The 22,685-nt window shown below is 35.5% G+C and overlaps 1 protein-coding gene across 5 annotated transcripts in view; it reads right to left on the bottom strand.

Annotated features, from left to right (window-relative positions):
- SLC4A10 (solute carrier family 4 member 10) overlaps positions 1 to 22,685 on the bottom strand; it is a 151,595-nt gene that overhangs the window by 65,135 nt on the left and 63,775 nt on the right. For all 5 annotated transcript variants that reach the window (XM_052675471.1, XM_052675472.1, XM_052675470.1 and 2 more), the window contains exons 3-4: positions 16,020 to 16,166; positions 6,102 to 6,237 (exon numbers count right to left, since the gene is read on the bottom strand). In XM_052675471.1, the coding sequence (XP_052531431.1) occupies positions 6,102 to 6,237; positions 16,020 to 16,166 (283 nt within the window). The remainder of the gene's footprint in view (positions 1 to 6,101; positions 6,238 to 16,019; positions 16,167 to 22,685) is intronic.

The raw sequence follows: 22,685 nt of genomic DNA, 5'->3' as shown, positions 1-22,685 counted from the left end.
ATTTGAAAGACATGGCTACAGCAAGCCATGAAAGCTTCAAAGAAGGAGAGAGGAAAAATGAAAAAAATATATACGTATACAAAAAAAAAAAAAAAAAAAAAAAAAAAAAAAAAACAGCCTCTATTTTGCAGCTACATTTGAACTTCGTAAGGAAAGACAGCTTCCAGTTTACTTATAGCACCCATGCGTCTAACCTAAAAATGTGCTAGACACATTGTGGCCATAACATCCCAAATATGATGAATGATTCTACAAATTCTTAGAGGGATTTAGCTATAGCTTTGCCTTCATATCCCTTTCAGTTTTTTGTCCATGTTTCTTATGCCTTTAGGAGTTTTATATCATATTCATACTTGGATATTACCAATTCTTTCTAGCATTCAATAATTTCATTTTACGTGGATTCAAACAAAAGACTAAAAATCATGCATACATACACAAAGAAGCAATTATATGAGCACAGATTCTTACAGAATCTGATCAGAAATCTCATGCTATCATTGGCTTCTGTTCTTGTTAACTGTCTTCAGTACTACTTATATGATTATACTGCTACAGTCTGCCCAGTTTGGAACATAATGACCAATTCTAAATAGATTTAAAATTACAGATAAAAGAAAAACATGTTCTTAAAAGTTTCATAAAAGCAGGTGACAGAACAAAAACAAGCAAACTCTTAGCATCATAATTAGAGCTGATATCTTTCACAGACATAGAGATCATCATAAGAGTTTTAATTAAAGCTCCTTGGTTAATGGTGTCAATCAGACATGAAACATAAAGCAGAGCAATAAAGTCCATAGAAAATTATTACTATGACACCAATAATTATTTTTTTTCCATAAAGATCATATCCACATGAGTTTCAATCTATTTGAAGAGTATAATTTCATAGGTTGGATCCAATTTCTTCCCATTACTAAAACTTACATGTTCAAACACATCCTACATTTTTATCTAATGAACTAACAGTCTACTGAATAAACATAAATCATACCCAGCTGAGAGAATTCTGCTTTTGGACTAAATTTTTATTTTAAGAAGCATTACATGAACTTACTCATGAAGTGAAAATCATGCTTATCACCTTTTAGCTTTTCAGAACTGTGCCTCAGAATTATTACATCAGATTATCCTTATTTAACATGAGAAGTGAGAAATAGTAGCAAAAAAAAAAAGAAACACATTAAAAAAAAAGTAAATCTGTAATCTTACAGTCATTCGATCATATATGTTTAAGTGGATTTTGAGACTAGAGTAAAAATGTCAACAACCCTCTGAACTCAAGATTCAAGTATATCTATATCAAGATATCGATAGATATAGACATGACTAAAATCCAAACTCAGGCATAGATCCCAAGTGTGACAATTTTCCCACAGTTCAGTTCTTAGCCAAAATATTTAGTTCTACTGCTTGACCCCTTAAATTGATATGATTAAGAAATAAAAGCCATTTATGATTTCCTAGAAAACAATGTTAATCCCACATATATTCTGATCTCATATGCCACATTTTCTACGTGCTTGAAATATATCCTCTAGATAGTAACTACCTTATTTGGGGGGTCCAATAATACAGAATGGTTTAATTTGTACAATTTTCTTGTGTTGGTAAAGTCTAGAACAGGTATACTGAGATTTAGTTCCTCTGATAGGACATTCGCTAGGACAAATCATGCCAGCAAGATTTTCCTCCAAGTTTGTTAGTACAGGAAAAAATATATAACAGACATTCATGCACATAAAAGGTCTTCTAAAGCCACCTCCATTGATTTTTTCAGCAGTCAAAAAAAGAAGTGTGCACACTTTACTGTAGGCTTGGTTACAGAATTTTGGTACACAGCATGAAGTTGGGAGAGTTCCAACACAATCCATTTCATAGTCTATTATATTTGCATAGTCTATTATATTTCTCCAGAGGAGTGCTGGAGTATGTATTCACCTACAACCCACTCAAGATTCAATGTTATTAATGTAACCTTACAATCTGTATCAACTTCCACACCAGATTTTCCTTGTCTAGGCTGTCTAAAGATTAAACCAAAGGAAAGCATGTTGAAAAACAAAACAGAAGTGACAAATGTAAGGATTTTTTTTACATAATACCTTTAGGAATTTTGGTCCATTTGGAGATGCATTTCCACTTCTTCATAATCCTGATTTTTTGCTAGTACTTTCATTTTCTAATCAGTTACTATTAACAATTTACTTTCTAAACTATGGACAGAGGTTTATTTTCAAAGCAACTTCATTAAAATTCAAACCTAAAAATATTCCTCCTGGTTCCAAAATGTCTGTTTTCCTCCTTGTCTGGAAATGAAGTAGTATTCTCCTGAAATTTTCATTTCATATGAACAAGTAATTGAGATCCAGCAGTTTGACATATACTTCCTTCAAATTAGCCACTGTTTTCCAGTCATGACAGGAAGCTGCTATAGGATAGATTTGAACTTGAATTGCTTTCTTAAAACTTGCAATTTTCAACTGCATTACTGTATGAATAGAATCATTTGCATTAGAAGGGGACCTTTAAAGGTGACCGAGTCTGGGCAACTTATTCAAGTGTTTCACTACTCTTATCTTAAAAAGGCTTTTTTATTATAACCAGTCTAAACCTCCCCAGTAAGCCAGACTCGTGATTCAGTGTGTTCCTTTTTCAGGGTATAAACTATACATCATTAATTCTCTACAAAATTGTAAGCTGGGCCATATCCAAAAATTGTTACATCTATTATATTAGTAGTACTAGCTTTTAATTTTAAATGGTATCCACTTCTTATAGCTTGCAAATGCAGGAAAAAAAAAAATTTTACTCCCTCTATACCAACAAAACAAAGTTATTTCATCTTTGGTGACTAATTCCATGGATGGTGCACCTTATATTAGATCTTTGAGTGGAGCAGGCTATGGTAGCAGTGCATATTTTCACACACTAATTAATTTGCAGGAACACTTTTGCTGATTAGAATTGTCAATCAAGAATTGAAAAAAATGAAGAATGGCAAACAGATAGGAGTCCCCTATCTCCTGTAAGAGGAGAAAAACGTCTACAATGACGTTTTGACTTAAAATGACTTACTCTTCCAAACAAATGATATAGAAATAGAGCACATTTACATAAAGAACATCAAGCTTTAGTCAAATCTTATCCACAGTTCCCTTTGATATGTTGCTATTTTGATCAAGCAAGAACAAAATGTCTCCAATACTTCTAAAAGTTTGCTCAAGTTGTTTTTTGGGATTTTTTTTTTTTTTTTTTTTTTAAGGGGTAATTTGTGCATGCAATTGTGATCAATCAAAAAAGAGGAAGATACAGATTAATTACCTAAGTCAATACAAGTCCTTGTTCCAGCAGCCCTTTAAAATGAATTTAGAGCTGCTTAGTGATGTCACTCCCAATAAACATAATAATGACAGAGACAATCTCTGTATCACTTTCATTTAAATTTATCAATCTGGAGCTACAAAGCTGCACAATAAAAATATACAAATACTTCCATTGCCATTTTTCATACAGATGGACAAGTTATTGTAAGGCTAGTGCAGCAACAAACCCAGTGTTTATCATTTTCATAGCATGTTTCTAATCAAATCAGTCTAATCAAATCAAGTCCCAGATCAAGCATCAGTATCAAAATAGTAATTTAGAATATCTAGAATTATGTATGCTAAGCATTCAATTCTATACTCTATACAGAGTTGAACATTTCCTTACCTGTACTGGTGTATGGGAACTGCTGAGTCACAGCCTAAACCTCTGATTGATCACCTGAGGCAAGTCAGCCAGGTGAAGGCAATTCACCTGTGCTGCCAGAAGGGGTGGAGCCAGGCTCCACTCCTCCTAGACCTATTTAAGAGCTGGCTACCAGTGGGGAAGGATCTCTTCTGGAGATCTGCTCTGCTCAAGTTTTATAAGTAAGCCCAGGATAGGGGTAAGCTTTCTATCTATTCCCTTTTTGTTATCATTATCTGGTTTGCCAAACTCTCTTGTATATTTTGTAATTATAGCATCTTAATATTCATTGAGTATACAACTAGTAACACTGCTTGTCATGCACAGTAAAACACTATTTTTTATTATTATTAAATATTGGTACCTCACTATCATTCTGAACGTTCACCACCTCTTCTCTTATTGCCATATTAAACAACATCTCATTTCCATCACTGTACTCTGACATTCTGGAAGCATTCAAGGCCAGGCTGGATGGGCCTTTAAGCAACCTGGTCTAGAGGGAGGTGCTCTTGCATATAGCAGGGGATTGGAACTAGATAATCTTAAAGGTCCCTTCCAAACCATTCCATGATTCTGTTGTGTACATGTTCTGTCTAAGTCTTGCATATCTCTGAAAGCCAAATAACAGGCCCATGTTTGTTTAGACCACTTCTTTCTTGAAGAGTGTTGCTATGTTTGCTACGATACAACTTACCTGACAGAATCACAGAAAGACAGGATTTAGTTTGTGTTCTTTCAGCTTTCTGTGAGACAAAATATTGCACTCTTATTTGCATAGGTAAAGCACCTTGATTCTTACTACCATATTGAATATCATCATTTCACTGCCATATACTACTTTTCTAATAGCTAATCACCTATATCAAATTTTGTCCAAAGTTTTTGGATACAAACTAGAAAAGTCCATTCACCTAGACCAGTTATTTCTGCATGGCAGCCCTCGCTCAATCTTGTTTGCAAGAAAGACATTTTTATTATTTCACCATTTAAGTTCATAGTCTATCTATTGGTCTTCCAGTTTTCAGTACTTCCTAAACTTCAAAATACAGTTTTCTTGACTGCTTTCTTTCTCACATCCTTCGGCAATCTTATCTCTGTTTACCAAATGACAATAGGAAGGGCTGTTAAGACAGATAGATCAACTCCAATCCCTTTTTTCTCATTTATTCTTTTCTGTCTATCTTTATTAGCTTTTTATCCTAATGAAAATGGTTACAATTTTCAGAAACATCTCTATGATGATTTGCGGAGGAAATTTTTAAGTTGAACCAGAACAGCGATTATTTTCCTGTTAAAAATAACATACGCCACTGGATTTTTTCCACAATATAAGTCGATACTTCTTAGAAGAGGTTCTATATATCTCTAATCAGTATGAGAATAGTGCAGATTACTACTTTGATTAGATTTTCTCTCTCTGAATACTAATAAGATTATTTAGGAGCACCACTACATTCATTCTGCAGTACAGTTGCCATATGAAGATTTTCTACATGTAAAGTTCTATACTTAGATTCTGCCTGCTCCTCTTATGGATGTATAAAGGAGGAGAAGGTCATAGAAAATTCTGCAGCCCTCTGGGAATTTGCAATGAGACTAAAGGGAAAATGAAGAGCTTAGGCACATAGTTTCCCACAAAATCCTTCTGAAAATTTAAATTCTATTTTTGTCCGAAGGACACCAAAGATGCAGTCTGCTGATTTTTGGGGTGCTTTGAAGGATGTTCTCACCAAACACTGACTAAGATGCAATTAAGTCTCTAAGGAGAAAAATGAAGCTAAGCATGTGTGATTTAGGTGCCTGAGAAAGGAAGCATGCAAAAACACAATTTCTTCTCTAATAATAATTTTTTTCAGCAGAAATGCAATCTAAACAGTTATTTTTGCATTAATTTAGCAGAAAAAGAAATGCAACATTAAGTCTCAATAGTAATTGTTCAGTGATACCTAGAACATGTTTTACTGCTCCAAAGTTTATCTTATTCCTTGCTTTAATCTTTTATCAGTTTCTTGAGGATTCAAAAATAATACACTGTTCAAAAATCTATTAAAATGAAGAGCTAAAATATGAATAAAGCTAGGGATCCATAATTCATGTATACAGTATGCTTACTTTGATTTTTTTTTTTCCCTTGATATTTATTTTGACCTATATTTCATAAATCCAGATGAAAACATTTGCCTCTAAAAAAAAAAAAAAAAAAACACAACAAATGCTACAGTAATACTAGCAGTCTAAGGATTAAAATTATGGTTTTAAGCTCTACATTCAAATCTGTTCCTGAGCTTGCCACAGCTTTGAAATCATTCCTCAGTATACCAACTACAGTAGATAACTTAAAAACAAAGAAAAAGAAAACTTACCTTGCTGTCTCCCTCCACTCAGCATCCTCTCCTTCACGCCAACAAATCTCATCAAGCTCAGTAAAAAGATCATGAGGAATGTGTTCTTCATCATCATCTGTTCCAAGAATAAACTGCACTCTTTGTGATGGAGTATCTGGAAGAAACACAAAAATACCAGATCCAGAACACTTTCTTTCCCAGAGAAAGAAAATACCTAGAATTTCACAATAATATCCAAACTTTTTCTCTAATACCACTTACTGCTACACACAAAACATTATAAGAATATTTATACATAAACATTTTCAGACTGAGACCTCTACTTACTGCAAGGTCTAGTCTGCTAATGAAATAAAATAATCTAAAGACAGAACAAGATGTAGAGGAGTATAAACTATTGGAAGCTGGAACAGTACCTAATAGTAAAAAAGGCAGCATATTTAGAGCTGATTAAAGTGATTTACTCCATTGTCACAAAAAAAAAAAAAAAAAAAAAAAAAAAAAAAAAACACTTTGCCACATTGTAAATCTGCATCTATAGATCTAACTGTTCACAAATCTGGTGAACTATATCTGCATTCTTTGTTTTACCTAGCAGGAGAAAGAAACAAAACTCAGCTTCTCTAATAACTGGGAACTTCTGCCACTGCTTAACCCTTTGAAAACTGCTATGTAATTAGGTTGTTTCATATGAGCATGCTTTTGTCTGCCCCAGCTTCTCCATTTCATTCTTCCTGTCTCTCATTCACATTTCTGTTATCCTCTATATTACTTCTCAATCCTTCATTTCAGAACATTCCATGTATTTCAAGGATGTACTATCCTTCCTTCATGTCACTCAGAAAATTTCTAGAACTCAGAGTACTTGAATGAACTTGTTTATTCAGCTCAAACGTTGTAAGAATAATAATTTTAAAGCCTACTTATCAATTCACAAAGAAACCCTGGATTAAATACAGGAGAGAAGGTAAACAAAGAGATGGCTCAAGAGCTACTAAAAGCTTTAGGGAACGGAGTGGCAGGAGGAACAGCTAATGGGACAGAAACTTCCACTTCACCCTTTCCCTTGTTGCTCTTTTCTCTTTCTTTCTTTAACAATGTTTCTAGCTTGCTTTTATTCTAGACTCTCTTTTCATCTCTCTCTACCTCCTTATTTATTTGTTAAATTATGACCCTCATATCTGCACATTGGTACATTCTTACAGAACAATAAAATAAATACAATCAGCAGGCTGTGATCTGAGACTAGAAAGTACGTTCTGGTCAAGAACTGTGCAATTTGTTAACACTATTCTCCAGAAGGAAAAAAATTCATTGAGATACCAGCTTAGAAAGGACAAGCACATATGACTACTAACAGATCATGGAAAAAAACCTACTTTGGGAGAGAGCTGGACTGAGTGAGAATATGAGAATAAGCACTGCCAAGAACATCCTGTACTCTTGATAAAATCAGCACCAAGAACTGATTCAATGATTAACAGCAAGAGCTACTGTTAAGTAATAAATTAGTGTAGCTGCAGTTTTATAGGATTACAAAAGCCATAGAACTGTTTGAGTTGGAAGGGACCTTTTAAGACCACCTTGCTCCAACCCCCCTGCTACAGGCAGGGACACCTCCTGTCATAAGGTGGCTAGCACCTTATGACAGTTCCAATATTCATGCAAATGCATGTTTTCAATACATGAAGCAAAACAGGATTTCTGAAGTCAGGTAAGTAACAACAGAACAATTATAGCCACATTTTGCTCTAAGTCTCCTCTCTAGTTCATTGTTGATTAACAACAGTGATGAATCTGCATGAAGGACAAAAATGCACTAAGTTCTCTTTGTTAATACAATAATGAAACTAGCTGCTAGATTCTGGATAACATTTTTGCTACTTGCATTTGCTGCTGAATATATATATTTATATATGTACATACACACACACAGTTTTATTTGTAAAACAGTAATTCTATTTCAAGGACAAAACCCTAACAAAACTATTGTTATTAAACAATAGCAACAAAATTAAAAAAAAAAAAAAAATTAGATCTGTTGATTCTGCTTATAAAACTGAGTTAACAGGATTACACATGCAAGCAATGCCAGATAGATTTGGCTTTTATTCATAGGAGAAATAAATATCAAATGTCACTAACGTGTTATATAGGAAATTAATAATGTGTGATTCGAAAACACTATGAAAGAATACCTCAATTGCTGACTGTCAAACTGTGATAACTTAATCCTCACTGTAAAAGCACAATATTTGCAAAATAGGATACTCAATTTTTCAAGTAAGGAAAACAGAAACTGGTCTGAACACATCCCCTGTCCATTTCCACTTGAAGTAGTAAAGCCAGCTTGAAAAACAAAAAAATCTTCTTTTTATTAGCTCTATTTCAAAAAGTGATGAAAGTAATCTAGATTGGGCTGAAAAGAAAAAAAAAGAATGAATGAGATTAATTTAATTATTATTTGTATTACTGCAGTTGTTTTATAACAGAGCACAGAGAAATTAGAAGCAACGTGAGCTTTAAGTTGCGCACTAAGCATCTGATGACTATTTCAAGTAAATGGTTCATCTCACTAGCTCAGAAAATCCTCCAGGACCAGCTGGGACTGGGCAGAAAGCAGTCTGCTGCATGACAGGAGCAGGACTGCTGTCAATACCACAGTTGGCTGAGGCATCTGAGTCAGGAAAACTGAAAGCAATTTTCTATTTGCTGTGGCTACAGAAGCTCATGGGAGCCCACTGCCAAACCCAGCATTACACTCGGGCTAATGCTCACATCATCCATGCAGCACTCACGCAGACGCCCACACTGCCTCTGATGCTTTAAATACATTGCCCATACGAAAATTTAAGGATTGCAGTTTTAAAAATCCATACCTTCACCATCAAAAGGATAGACATTAAGATCTGGCAGATATACTATTGTAAAAAGCACAGTCAAATTGGGATGCAGTACTGAAGAAAGGAAGTGATCCCACAGATACACAAAGATTCCACATAAATATGAGAAGAAACTTCACAGTGAGAGTAACAGAACACACAACAGGCTGCCCAGACAGGCTGTGAGGTATCCTCTGGAGACATTCAGATCCTGCCTGGATGCACTCCTGTGTGACTTAATCTAGGTGTTCCTGCTCTGGCAGCAGGATTGGACCAGATGATCTTTTGAGGTCCCTTCTAATCCTGACATTCTGTTATACCAGACACATTGCTCAGTGTGGTCATTACCTTCAGACTGAAGTCATTAATGTTCACAAATCAAAAGAAAGGTATGTACACAGATATACCAAAAACAGCAGTGCTAAAAACCGGATTGGGACATCACTTAATTCCCAGGTGACAGTAGCAAACACTGCATTCTGGGACTACATTTGAAAGTAGGCTTGGAGGAACAATGGCCTACACCACCATTCTACCTTGTAACACACATGTAGGAAAGAATCACGGCCAGGTCAGACGGGCCCTGGGCAGCCTGAGTTGGTGCATGGCAACCCTGTCCATTTTAGGTGATTGGAACTGAATGATCATTAAGGTCCCTTCCAACCAAAGCCATTCACTGATTCTATGATTCTTAGCCACTTCTTGTAAGCTCAGCTCAGAAAAGAACACACTCCACTGCACCACTCAGAGTGAAATGCAGCTCCTCCTCAGTGTGTGCCACAGTTTCTCCCAAAACAAAATGCCCTGCCATTAGGCAGAATTACATATAGTCTGCCCAAGCCATACCACAAGCAGAATTATGGTTTCGGGTTTGTATCAATTATACTCCATATTTTGTCCTCCTCTCTGATGTAATCTAAGAATGATACAAAAAAAGTATTTCTGGTAATATTTGTGCTATAGTCTCAGAACAGGGGTCTGCATTTCTAATCCTGCTAGGAATCTGAATTTAAGGTCAGTATTAGTAGGCTAATACTTTCTAAATTAGAAAGCATTTCAAACTTTACAATACAATTTGCATTAAAGAATTTTGCATAAGATAGCAAGCATCACAGAAAATATTTAATTCCTACCTCATGCTCTAGTACATTAATACTAAATAAACTGTTTCTGATTGTTCATTGCATAGGACATGCTGTAGGCAGGGTGTGAACTGGCTTAACATATTGACATCAATAAAAATTTTCTTCAAATGAAAATGAAGTGGTGTGAGCAATTCAAAAGATCACAGAAATGAAAAGATCACTTCACACAAACATTCATTGCCCTCCTGCTTGTGCTCACCAAGAAAGTGGTGAGTGTGGGTTCTCCCTCCCCACCTCCATCTTGTGCAAATAAGACTTTGCCCTTCAGCTCAGCAATTTGCAAATGGAGTGATAATTATTTTTTATTAGAAATATGTTTTTTTAAAAATTACATTACTAAAGTACACACAAATTAGTAAACACACATACAGTACACTTTTGAAAACCTCTTCAAAGACCTTAGAAACTGTCTGTTAAGATGGGATAAAATATAACCTTACTCCTGTTTTCAGTAAACTCTATGTTTTCCTCACTTTGTTTCCATTACCCCAGGGCTATAACACATAACCTTATCTTTTGCATGTCACAACATGGACAATCCCCAAGCTTCTATTTCACTTTTTTTTTTACCCAACTCTTAAAACTACCGTTACATTACATTATTTTAATCCAGATTTACAGCAATCTGTTCCACAGCTGCCTAGAAATTCAGACTTCCAAGTTCAGCAGACAAAGCACAGTTAAAAGGAGGGCAATTCTCCTAAACGAACTGTTTATAAATAAATTAATTTTCCCCATTAACACCCCTTTGAGGTTTGAAATGAGCTACTGAATATAATCAGGTGAGTTCTTTGATTACACTTTTCCACAAGCCCCTCTACTGAGAAAAATCCCACTTTACAATTCAAGTTTTTGCTGGTCTTACCTTCCGAGCACCTTTCCTGAAACCTGCGTACACTCCTCTGCTCATTTCACTTCCAGGACTGCTTGCCATAACTACTATAATGAGTTACAAGATTAAATCTCTTTAAAACTAGAGAATTATTAAAGCTAGCTTCCAAGACAGCAAAGCAAAACTGGCACTAGTCTCACCAGTGTCTACTCTTTTAGAGGACACCACAGGAGGCTGTAATCAAACCCCAGATCCTCACAGCTGCATTCACTTTACCCTCATCAAACCTGTACTTAATGACATAGTACAGAGAGCTGATGTCTTCCTATTCTACCCCATTTTCAAATAGAAAACACAGAAAATTGCCAGTAAAATCAATCTGCATAGCAAGCAAGCAATAACCTGCCAGCAAAGGGATAACCTGCACTGCCTTTTCAGTACCACCACAATCAGCAGTGTTAGCTGACAGCGTTGTCCCCACTTAGCTTGTGGCCCCCATCACCCTCCCAACAAACAGCACCGAGGGGCTGCTCTAGACTAAAGACAGCTTTTTTGCCAAGTTAGTTTTAACTTGAATCAATTCCTTGATTTAATTCACAGAACAGCCACTATACTTGCACCACAAAGAAAACAGTGGAGGAGGGGAACTTAACACCAGCATGAAACTGGAACCTTAATTACAACAGCTGTGTTTCAGCTGTAACAATAGCCCTGTTCAGCAGAGCAAACAGCATTTCTGTACTTTAACTAGAGTGGATAATTTCACTGGATTTCTCTTTTCCTTCTATGAATTATGAGGTGAGATAGTCAAAATCAAGATCTTGTAGTTGCTTAGCTTAAATTCTTAAACCCAAAAAACCTTTCCGCGAGCAAGCCATGTAATCTGAAAATTATACAAAGACACATCCTTATAGCAAGTGCAAACAACTTGGACAAACTCATACCATCATCAAGAGTGAACAGACAGGCAGCGAGACACAGATGCAGAGAAAACAAAGAAAAAAAAAACATTTCCGTAAGTATTCTGCGCCCCCAAGTGACAGGGCTCACTCCTTTTTACTCCACTAACTACATAATCTACATTTTATTTGCCTACAAACTCTGAAATTGCAAATTGAAAACATTTGGGTTATTTTTGAAAAGTGACAGTAGGAGATATTTTTTTTTTTCTAGAAAAGCTTTTATGAGCTGCCATGCAAATGTTCTAAAAAAATATATTAAAATCTATGATCTGCAGAAACAATCCCTCAGAAAGTAGCTGGTACAGCTTTCTCAGCCATGATTGAAAGGGATTACCTAAAATCTTCCAACTGTGGGCATTACACTGAGCACAGGTGTTTCAGACCCACGTTAATACAAGGAATTTAAAGCTCTGTCTCCCACTAATTAAAAGCTAGGCAGGCACCTGATCAGTGTGAGAAGTGGCCTGTGCAGCCCCATGGCATCATGCAAATGCAACTCCTAATGAAACCACATAGACGAAGTTACAAATTATGCACCTATAAATTATGACCCACCGCACAGAAAAAATGCTTTATCTCACACTTGGTTAACTGCACTCTGGAGCACTTCATGTCTGAATATTTCAGGCCTTTACTTCTTCCAGCATCTGTATTATTCAGTTCTCACACCTTTTGGTTTTATTATGCCTCCCTTTAATACTTTGCAACTTCAAAACACTGCTAATTTATTCTCTTGTACTGTAAAAGTCATCCTGTATCTTTCTGACTTACTTAGAAGCACTATTTTCTATAAGCCAGTCTCACAGTGCCTTTTTTCCTATTTCTTTCTTGCACCTGCTTGTTGAAATGCTTTTTCTTTACCATCCTCCCCCTAAATTCCCAAAAATGCAGCCTTCTACTATTCAGGGCACATGTGTTAAAAGGGGACTATGATGAGAGGCAGTAAAGCATTTCTGTATGTTCGATTAAGTCAGAATGATTAATAAATAAAGGGATTATTTCAGATCTGTTCTCTTAGGTAGCACTGGCCCTCATGCCAAGTTATGCATTGAGAGAATAAAGTGCATTTGTCTTCTTTGCAACTTCCTTGAGCCCCTGGGTACTGTTATAACCGTGTGGCCATGGGTAATAAGAGATAAGAAATATTACTGAAGTTTAGTGGATGCAGATTTAGTAAGGGAATTATCCTTCACTCCCTCTCAGAAAATAAATTATACAAAAAAAAAAAAAAAAAAATCTTTTTTCTCTATCTAGGTTTTAGCATAAGCTGCTAAAATTTTCCTGTAAGGAAAATCCTCAGCAAAAACAAGAGTGTAGACGTCGACTACCATTAATTCCTGAATAATTTTGTCTGCCTGTAATTTGCTCTGACTGTACTTAACCCCTAAAATGCCACATAATTTTAAGCACTATGAAGGCAAATCTCTCTTGATTTGATCTATGTGGTGTCACATTTATACCTGGATAGACAGATGCCAAAGCTTAGTAAAAGTTTGGTTTCACGGTGAGGCTGAGGGGAAGAATCCTCAAATTTTACAACTTAGATATTGTTTTAAGGTCAAAAACCGGATATTTCCAGATTTTTACCAGTGTTTAATAGCTCTGCTGTTGGCTATCTTACAAAGACAATCATAATCACTTAAGCATTTCAAAGAATATCTTCAGCATTCTGGCTCTGGAGAAGATCAAGACATTTCTGGCCTATATCTTATCTATCCTGGTCATTACAAAAGCAATAATTTTAAGTGCCATGACCTACACACCCTCTACATGGCAGTCATAATTGAAAAATCATAAGTGAAAACTTGACTTACAAATGTGCAGTCTTACACTTATTTCAAACAAGTACACCTGCAGACAAGCTCACTAACTTATGCACTTCAAAACCTTTTATATATATGTGTGTGTGTGTGTATTTATGTATGTACGTATAAATTATTGCCATTCCACTCTTGGAGCTCCCCAGAAAACAGGTTAATTTCAGTTTGAAAAGAATTGTATTCAAGAATGCATATTATTATTTGCACACTGTCAAAGACTATTAGACTGAGCCATCTCAGTTTATTTTTGCTTTTGACATTAGGAAGGACATTGGCCTAGGACTCCAGAAGTTAAAAGAACAGAGTTAAGTTTGCTGCCAAAATGCATTACATATTGGCAATTAAATAAAACCAGACGACTTAATAGAAGACACTGCTTCATACTTTAAGACATCTCACTTCTTGGCTAATGTAACTTTTCATTGTTTCTTTTTAATCTGATATTATATATACATATGCATACTCTTTCTGAAAACCATTTTTAGTAATTTATGAACTCTTGCTGTTTTCCAAGAAACTGATTTTAATACAATGTAGAGTCTTCTACAATGCATTTGAAATGTATTCCAGATGGAAACAATTCAGCAAACCTTTTTTGAGTTTTCAAAGCATTTCATATTTACTACATTTGAAAAAGCTTTTACTTTCTGATTCATTTTCAATATGTGAAATATTTGAGCATTTCAAGGTGTTTACTGTACACTTAACTACCAGCATTTACACAACATATTTGCTTCAAAGCAAGCTGATTACATAATACAAACTTCAGCTTTTAAGAACGTCTTATAATTACTATTCTGTAAACTGAAATTACATTGGTACATTTCCCTAATGATTTAAAAACTTTCTCTTGCACACTGACAACTGGTTTCTTATACATGCTTCCATTAAATTTCAGCTCTTATTTATAGCCTTGGACATTTCAGCACATGCACTTTTTATTTGTGAAGACCAAAGAATATTCTCATTTGTCTTGAGACAGAGCTTACCTCATCTACTCATTACCACTTTTTTCCTGTTCTATGTAATGTACTTTTTTATTTAAAAATCTGAAAGTTTTAGGATTTTTATATCATTTGTAAGATTTGTTCATTGAAAGATACTTTTTTCTCTTTGCCTTCAAGTGCACAGTAGGCTTGTCTCAGAATAGCATCTTAGAGTACTATCTAAGAAAAAAGGCACAATCTAGATGATATTTTATCTTAAAACACTACAGATGCAGTGACATCAGCAGTATTAAAACTAAACTAATTGTAAACTAATTGTAAAGAACCACAACTCCTTGTAGGAGATTATTCTTTTACACCATTGTCTCAAAGCTTGCTGAGGACACAGATGAACAAGTCCAAGCAAGTCCTGGGCAAGGGTTGAGAAATCCTTTGTCAAAGCCAGGGGAAACGAGAGAGAGAAGCTGCAGCTCAATGGCCATGAAGCGGTCTTTTGTGTGAGCTCATCTCGAGGAAGATGGCCATCTCAGAGGGTACTCACATGACTCTTGCTCAAGCACCCAGGGATGTCACATAGGCAGAAAAAGAAGGATAAAATGGGGACCTACAATTATGAGGTTTAGGTTTTCTGGCAACAGATTCCTCATGAAGAAGAATGGAGGTTTACTGGCAACAGATTCCTCATGAAGAAGAGGAGGTTTCTGACATGAGAAGCCTCACGACTTGCCTCTCTCCCTCCTGGACTTCCTCTGTGCTCTACCACGATGATGAAGAACAAATGTGTCTGCCAGGATTTACAATAAACAGGTTGGACCAACATTTGAACCATTGTTTCTTAATCTCACGCTGGTACACAGATATTAAAAGAACCTCATCTCCTTCCTATAAATTGGAGCAGACCACTATGTTTTGTTTTAGGGGCAAACATTCCAGCACTTTCATGGAACTCTACTAGTGCCAGAAAGCACTTATCCTCTCTAGATGGTCATCGCACTCACTCAGTTGTCAGTGTGCAAGAGAAAGTTTTTAAATCATTAGGGAAATGTACCAATGTAATTTCAGTTTACAGAATAGTAATTATAAGACGTTCTTAAACACTCACGAACAGACTCATACAGTTGTAGGGATTAGTGAGGTTTCTTGTGAACTGACCACCTCCGGCTACTGCCATTCATCAGAGAAACAAATCCTGTCTTTTCAGCAGAGACCAGAGAGACTCTGGTGGAGTTTCCAAAATCCTGCTTCCGGGCCTGTCACAACCACAACAGGGGGACAGCTCTTGCACAGTTGCATTGATGTTTATTGCAAAAAAAAAAAAAAAAAAAAGCAAAAGTAAAATCTAACTTACCAAATGGAGGAGATTCTCTCCCATCTTCTAATCCTGAATCTCGTTCTCTGTCTCTTTTTCTGTGTTTATGTCCACGGTGCCTATGGCGCCTGTGACTTTTTCTTCCACCCAGTGGCACGTGAACACCAATGAACAATGTTCGATGACCTATTAATAGAAAAAGAGTTACCTTTTAAAAAGAGGCTGTGGCAAAATAAGAATATTAATAACTATACTATCATTAATTATTAATAATTATAATAATTTCTATAATTGCAATGGTATAAATCACTATAATATTAATCATTGTAATATTATTAATTACAATAAAGATTGTGTAGAGCCACAGACATACAACCTCCTGATACAGGACAAAATCCCAGTTTGGAAGTCCACATGATACAATGCCAGATTTAGAAAAAAAAAAAATTGCATCTCTGTGTATGAACTTTGATTAAAGGAAGACAGGTGTTCTGTAAAATATCTTCCAAAACAGTAATATCAAGACACACAGATCTCTTAGCATTGAACATTTGGTAAAGTCACTGCTTGCCTTGTGTGTGAAGGAACTTTACAAAACTCATTTCTATTTATGAGCCAAACCTTGACAGAATTCTTGGGGGAAATTTACTGAAGAGAGAAGAGAAAAAAACTGGGGAAAAAAAAAAAAAATAAATCTGGGGAAAAAAAAAAAAAAAAAGACAATAAAACACTACAGAAGCTAGTCTGCAAAATTTCTATGCATGTTTATGTGCTCACATTATAAATATATAGTTGTTAGCTTAGGGTGGGGTTTTTTTTCTTTTTCTTTTTTTCTTTTTCTTTTTTTTTTTAATAAATGAGGAAGTACATCTTGCCATGCCTGCCATCATCTTTGTGCTTTGAGCCTGAGGAATTTATGTTCCTCATCAAGCCCAAGGGATTTAGCTCCCTCAGCTATGTAGGCTAGCAAATTCTGTGCACAGTTAAGCATTCAGAAGCAGAGCACAGGGGAAACATGCAGAAAGTATCACAAAACAGAACAAAAGGGAAATGAATCATGACTCACTACAGGCTGGTCTCCTACATTTATTCAGCAGAAAGACACAGTCCAGATTACTCATCTCAAATAACATCTATTTTCTCCTTGAAATGAGCATAACGTAGCTAGTGGATAATTGCTGCTTTGCTGTAATCATTCAGCACTGTCAATCATCTGAAAAAGGCCAAGAACGTTAAGCTAAGGGAGCACATGATCTGTAATCTTATGGAGCCTTCAGTGGGGGTAAAAACACAGCAAGGCAACTATTTGTGATAATACAACAAGGAAATTCAAGGCTAACAGGAATTCTCAGCAGAGACAAAACTAGAAAAGCTGGAGAGCAGGCTCTGGACACTACCTCATTTTATTTCTTTAACTGTGTGCATAGAGGAGACTAGAAAGCAGAACCATCAATTCTGAGAAAACCATTCTTTTAGAGTCAGGACATTTTCTGAAGCTAAGGCCATGAGGAGAAATTATTTATTTTACCTATCTCATTCCTCTTACACATAGCCTAAGGAATGATTTAAAGAAAATTACCGCCTTCAGTGTATTCCAAATGTATTGCAATCAGTGACGCATGAAACAAAGAAAAACATATTCCATAAAAATAATTCATTAGAAAGATATTGAAGGGCAATATGTAGTACTTAGCAATAATGTAGTACTTAACACTTTCCTGTTCACTTTCTTCGGTAGAAAAAAAACCCTTCAAAATAACATTTTGAAAGGATTTTAATCATTTCCACAGATGCAAATGGATTGCTTTTTTTAATTTAGTAATTTAATAACTTCTTGATGATTTTTGAAGAAGTGGATATTCTCATCCTAGTTTGTGCTACTTCAGTACTCTGGTGTACTTATGTCAGAAGTGCAGATTCAGGTTCACACTTCAACTAATTTCCAGGGTTGAAACCAGGACTTGAATCTAGACTGTTTTCTATTCAATAAACTGGGAAATACATCTTAAAATGCCAAGTGTCTGAATTGCAAGATAATTTTCTCAGTGCAGACTGAATTAGTTCATGCTGAAGAGAAATGAAAGCCAGAAACTGATACGAATTACCAGTAAAAAGGAAAATTGATCCCTTCTGTGCAAATGTAGAGGCCAAGGAATAATTTCAACATACAAGGGAATCCATGCCCTTGTAATGAGGTACACTCAAATAAAAATGAAAGAAAAAAAGAAATTCACAGGGGAAATAGTTTTCTATAGAGAAATGGTGGAGCAAAATTGAAAAATCTGAGTAAATAGTTCGCTTTAATAAAAGAGCAAATATAGAGGGGGAAAAAAGAAAAAGAAGATCAGCTGGGATCAAAGCAAAAATTAATGAATTCTAAACTGCTGGCAAAATGACAGTTAGCAATAAAAGTTGGGGGGAGGAAAAATAAACTGAATGCAATCAATAAGATGATCTTACATCAAATAACCTTTTTGATGATACAGCTGATAAAATTTACAACCAGAACATAAGCTACCTTTTCCTGTACAAGTAGACTAAGATATTACTAAATAATTGTTTTCAGTGAGATCTACATGTTTCCCAAGCCCAGAATGCCAGCCATAAAGCTATTTCACAGGCTCCAGTATAGAGCAGGACAGTTCCTCTGATACATTTCTTGTTGCCTTAACTCTGGAGATGTGCATCCATACCCATCCCAGTGAAGTTCTTCAATACATTTTTTTTTCCCCGTGAAGAATTATACCATTTGAACATGAAAGTAATTTGAAGATGAGCATAATTAAGAACTATGCTTAACATAAAATTTATAACAGAAATACAAAGTGAACTTTTATACTAACATTCTAAAGGAAGGACTTTTTCCAAAGCAACATTTTACCCAACCCTTTACATTTTAAGAGAAACTTAAAAAGACTTGCTTTTATTCCCATCACCATATGCGAATTCCAACAATAAGCTGGATTCTGTCATTTTTATGTTGGGTACTGCTATTTTATGCAGTTTTATGAATACAAGTTGTGAATAATGCCTGAACATCACAAAATTCCATTGGAAAATTCCAACAAACACCAAGGGAATCACATTTTTTCAAAGTGGATGGGTAAACTGACCTAGTAGGTGGCATCCCTGCCCACAGCAGGGATGTTGGAATTAGATGCACTTTAAGGTCCCTTCCAATCCAAGCCATTCTGTGCAATGCTAGGTAAAGAAGCTTTTTGGTTGTTAGGTTTGTTGCAGACAAGACACTGTTATACCTTCAACATCTATATTATTCCTATTTATCCTTATTTAGTTGGCTTTTTAGTTGGCTGTACTGATCGCTGGAACAGAATTGATTTTCTTCATAGTGGCTGGTATAATGCTATATTTTGGCTCTGAGAGAAAAGTGATGTTGATAATACACAGATGCTTTAGTTGTTGCTGAGGAGAAATGAACACAGACAAAGTTGCTTCAGCTTCTTACGGAAGCCTGACAGCAAGATGACTGAAGGTGCACAAATTGCTGGGACAGGACAGAGCCAGGACAGCTAAACTGGCTAAGGGGTATCTTCCATACCATATCATATCATATGAAACTACAGAGCTGGGGAGAGTTGGCCAGGGAGACAGCTGCTGCTTGGCAGCTGGCTGGGCATCAGTCGGCAGGTGGTGAGCAGATGCATTGTGCATCACTTGTTTTGTAAATATATACTTATACCTATGTATCTTTATATAGATATATGCACACACAAACACTATATGTATACATATATACAAAGCATATATATATATATTAAATACACACATACACATATATATATTAAAGTTAGGGTATACTACCATTATTTTTCCTTTCTTTTTCTGTCTTAGTAAATAGATTTTTGTTTTCTTTTGGGTTTGTTTTGTTTTGTTTTTGTGGGGGTTTTTGTTGCGGTGTTTTGTTTGTTTTTTTTTTATTTCTGTCATCCATCCTGCTTGAGGAGGCAGGATGGAATGAGCAAAGGGCTCAGCAAAGTGTGCTGAGTTGTCTGCCAAGTTAAACCACAACAATTCAATTGGTTTGGTTTTCCTCTCCCATTTTCTTATGAACTGTCCTCCAATGATAAAAGATTAAGAAAAAAAAAAACATTTCTTTATTCTGTACTTCTGTGCATGCGTGCACAGATACGTACTCATAGTCAGGTCCGCGGAAATACATGCAGATGAACTGCACTCAAGTACACACATGTAGATCTGTGGTTTGGGAGAGAGTTAAGAGGTTAGCCTGTTGTTTTTTCTAGAATAAAAAGCAGCTATAATAGACGAAAAAGGATTTATCTTACTAATACTTATATTCAACATAAATAAATTTTATACAAAGACAGATTTATTCCTCTCCATGGTTATATTTCAAATTTAAAAAATCAGAATTAATTTAGACAACAGTGAACCACAAGATCTATCTGTGTTCCTAAGCCTTTTCAGCTAACCTTACATTAGCATCAATCAAATTTTATCATGGAAAGAATGTTTTTTTTTCCTGCAAAAACACAAGGTGAACTAAAATGTTAATTTATTTCTTATGTGCTAATAGGAAAACTAAACCTAAGTATAAATGTTTTAAGCATTAGGACTTTTTAAAAAATGAACTTCTGAGAAATTAATTTAATATGAAAAGTTTATTTACAATCTAAAAGCTTATTAAAGAAATACAGTAGACTGAATTGACATATTCTGCAATGTCACCTTAATGCAATGCCATAAATACACTACATATATAAATCCACTGTATATATAAATTTATTCAAAGAAAAAAAATGTCTGAGGAATAACATCTAGAATATAATTTTAAATCTGTGCATTGATAGGAAATGAGGCGTTCGTTCCATGAAGTTTACCTTCAAAGGATTAAAACACTCCTTAAGCAAAATATCTAAAGTATTAAAGAAATAATAAGCCTTATTATTATGTGTTCTTTTCAGTTTTACAGGATTATATTAATAAATCCAACTTATGTTTTAAAAGATTTTAAAATTATAATGAAGTTCAGAGAGCATATAAGCATACATAAAATCAAGATTTCCTCTAAATTTTTGAACAAAAGGGGTATTATTTTGCTGTAAATATCTTCCCTTTCTCCCTCGTCACCCTAGAAAAGACATAAATTAAACATGTATTATTAACATAAATGTCTTGCAGAGATATTTCTCAAAATAAAATCTAAGTAGAAGAGTTATTTAGGATTGCTGTATTCCACAGAAGAAATTTTCCTTTACACATAAATTTTATTTTAAGATCCAGTAGCCAATTAACTATTTAAAAAGGCAAATTCAGGAAAGCAAACATTCTCTACAAAGCCTTTGAAAATGACAGACCTAAAAATGGTTTTCAAAACCTGGATTTCAAAATTCTGAATTTTTAAAATTGAAGGTTGTTTAAGCTCCTAACATATTCATGAACTATATAGAAAGGAAATAAATTTAGCAGAATTTCTGAAACTTTGACAACATATATCCCACTGTAATTAATGGCATTCAATGGCATAAGATGTGAAATGGTGGGAATGAGAAATACCATTGCAATTATCTGAATGGATGTGACTTTGCAAGAGACAACAGAGATGGAGAGAAAGGAATTTAACTGTCTCCCTTAGTTTAGATAAATCAGTATCTTTTTAACAGGATGTTGAGTGTGCAAACATTTTTTACCGAGTGCCTCCCGCACTCCTTCCAAATAATTTCACCCAGAAAATACACACCAATTTGGTAGTCAGAAGACACATATAAGATACATTCACCTCCCTTCTTCCCCATCAGGAGAGACTACATGTGTCTCCATGTTACACCAAGCATTTGGGACTCAAGTGTGTATCTTTCAGTGAACAGCCAAGCTGGTGTCTGTTGCACGCAACGGAAATGCCCTGCCATGGATCAGGACATCCATGAGCTCCAAGTACTGATGGGACACCTGCCTCTGCTTCTCTACACTCTCAAACCAGCTATTCAAACCAGACTTGGGCCCCTGCCAAAACCCAGCTCACAGGCTCATGGGCACAATGGATAGGGGCAGATGGCTCTTGACACATTTCCAGAAAGTGAGCAAAAGCAGGCTTTTGTGACCTACTAAGAAAATGCTCTGCAATGTCAAGATGCCTTGAGAGAGAATATTTTGCCACTGGTTCAGCTCAAGTGACAAATGACTGCTGACCTCAGCAAGAGAATGGGGTTTCTCTCTCCTCCAGAAAACACTCACTGCCTTCAAGCATCTTACATGTATTCCCAGTTAGAGCAGAGCCAAATGCACTCAAAAATGAACAGAAAGGTAGAGACAGAAAAGCAGCGGTCCAAGTAGAGTTTCGGTTTTTTTCAATAAAAATTAAAAAAGTATTTTTCCTTACAGGAGAACAAGTACTTATGATGAATTGTGTAGGAGTTGAGAGAGGTGAGTCATTATTCATTATTGTAGTGTAGCAAGGAGGCAGAACTGCAGAAAAAGCAGAAAAGAGAAAAGTTGTGCTTCCTAAACCAACGGTTTACATAGCTGTTTGTGGATAAGGTTTGTTCAAGGAATTTTTTTTTTTTCTTTCTGTGATGCTATGATTTGGAAGAATCAACAAAAAGCCTCTACAGGTTTTTTAGATCATACACAAAACTAATGTTCTGGGTTAAAATACAACGGAACCATCTTCTGGTTCAAGGAAGCATTAAGGATATATTGAATATGAAACATAAGAGCATCACACTG

The sequence above is a fragment of the Tympanuchus pallidicinctus genome, unplaced genomic scaffold (assembly GCF_026119805.1).
Source record: "Tympanuchus pallidicinctus isolate F22 unplaced genomic scaffold, pur_lepc_1.0 scaffold15, whole genome shotgun sequence".
Taxonomy (NCBI): domain Eukaryota; kingdom Metazoa; phylum Chordata; class Aves; order Galliformes; family Phasianidae; genus Tympanuchus; species Tympanuchus pallidicinctus.
Note: the sequence above shows the minus strand (reverse complement) of the source record. Positions and strands in the feature narration are given on the sequence as shown.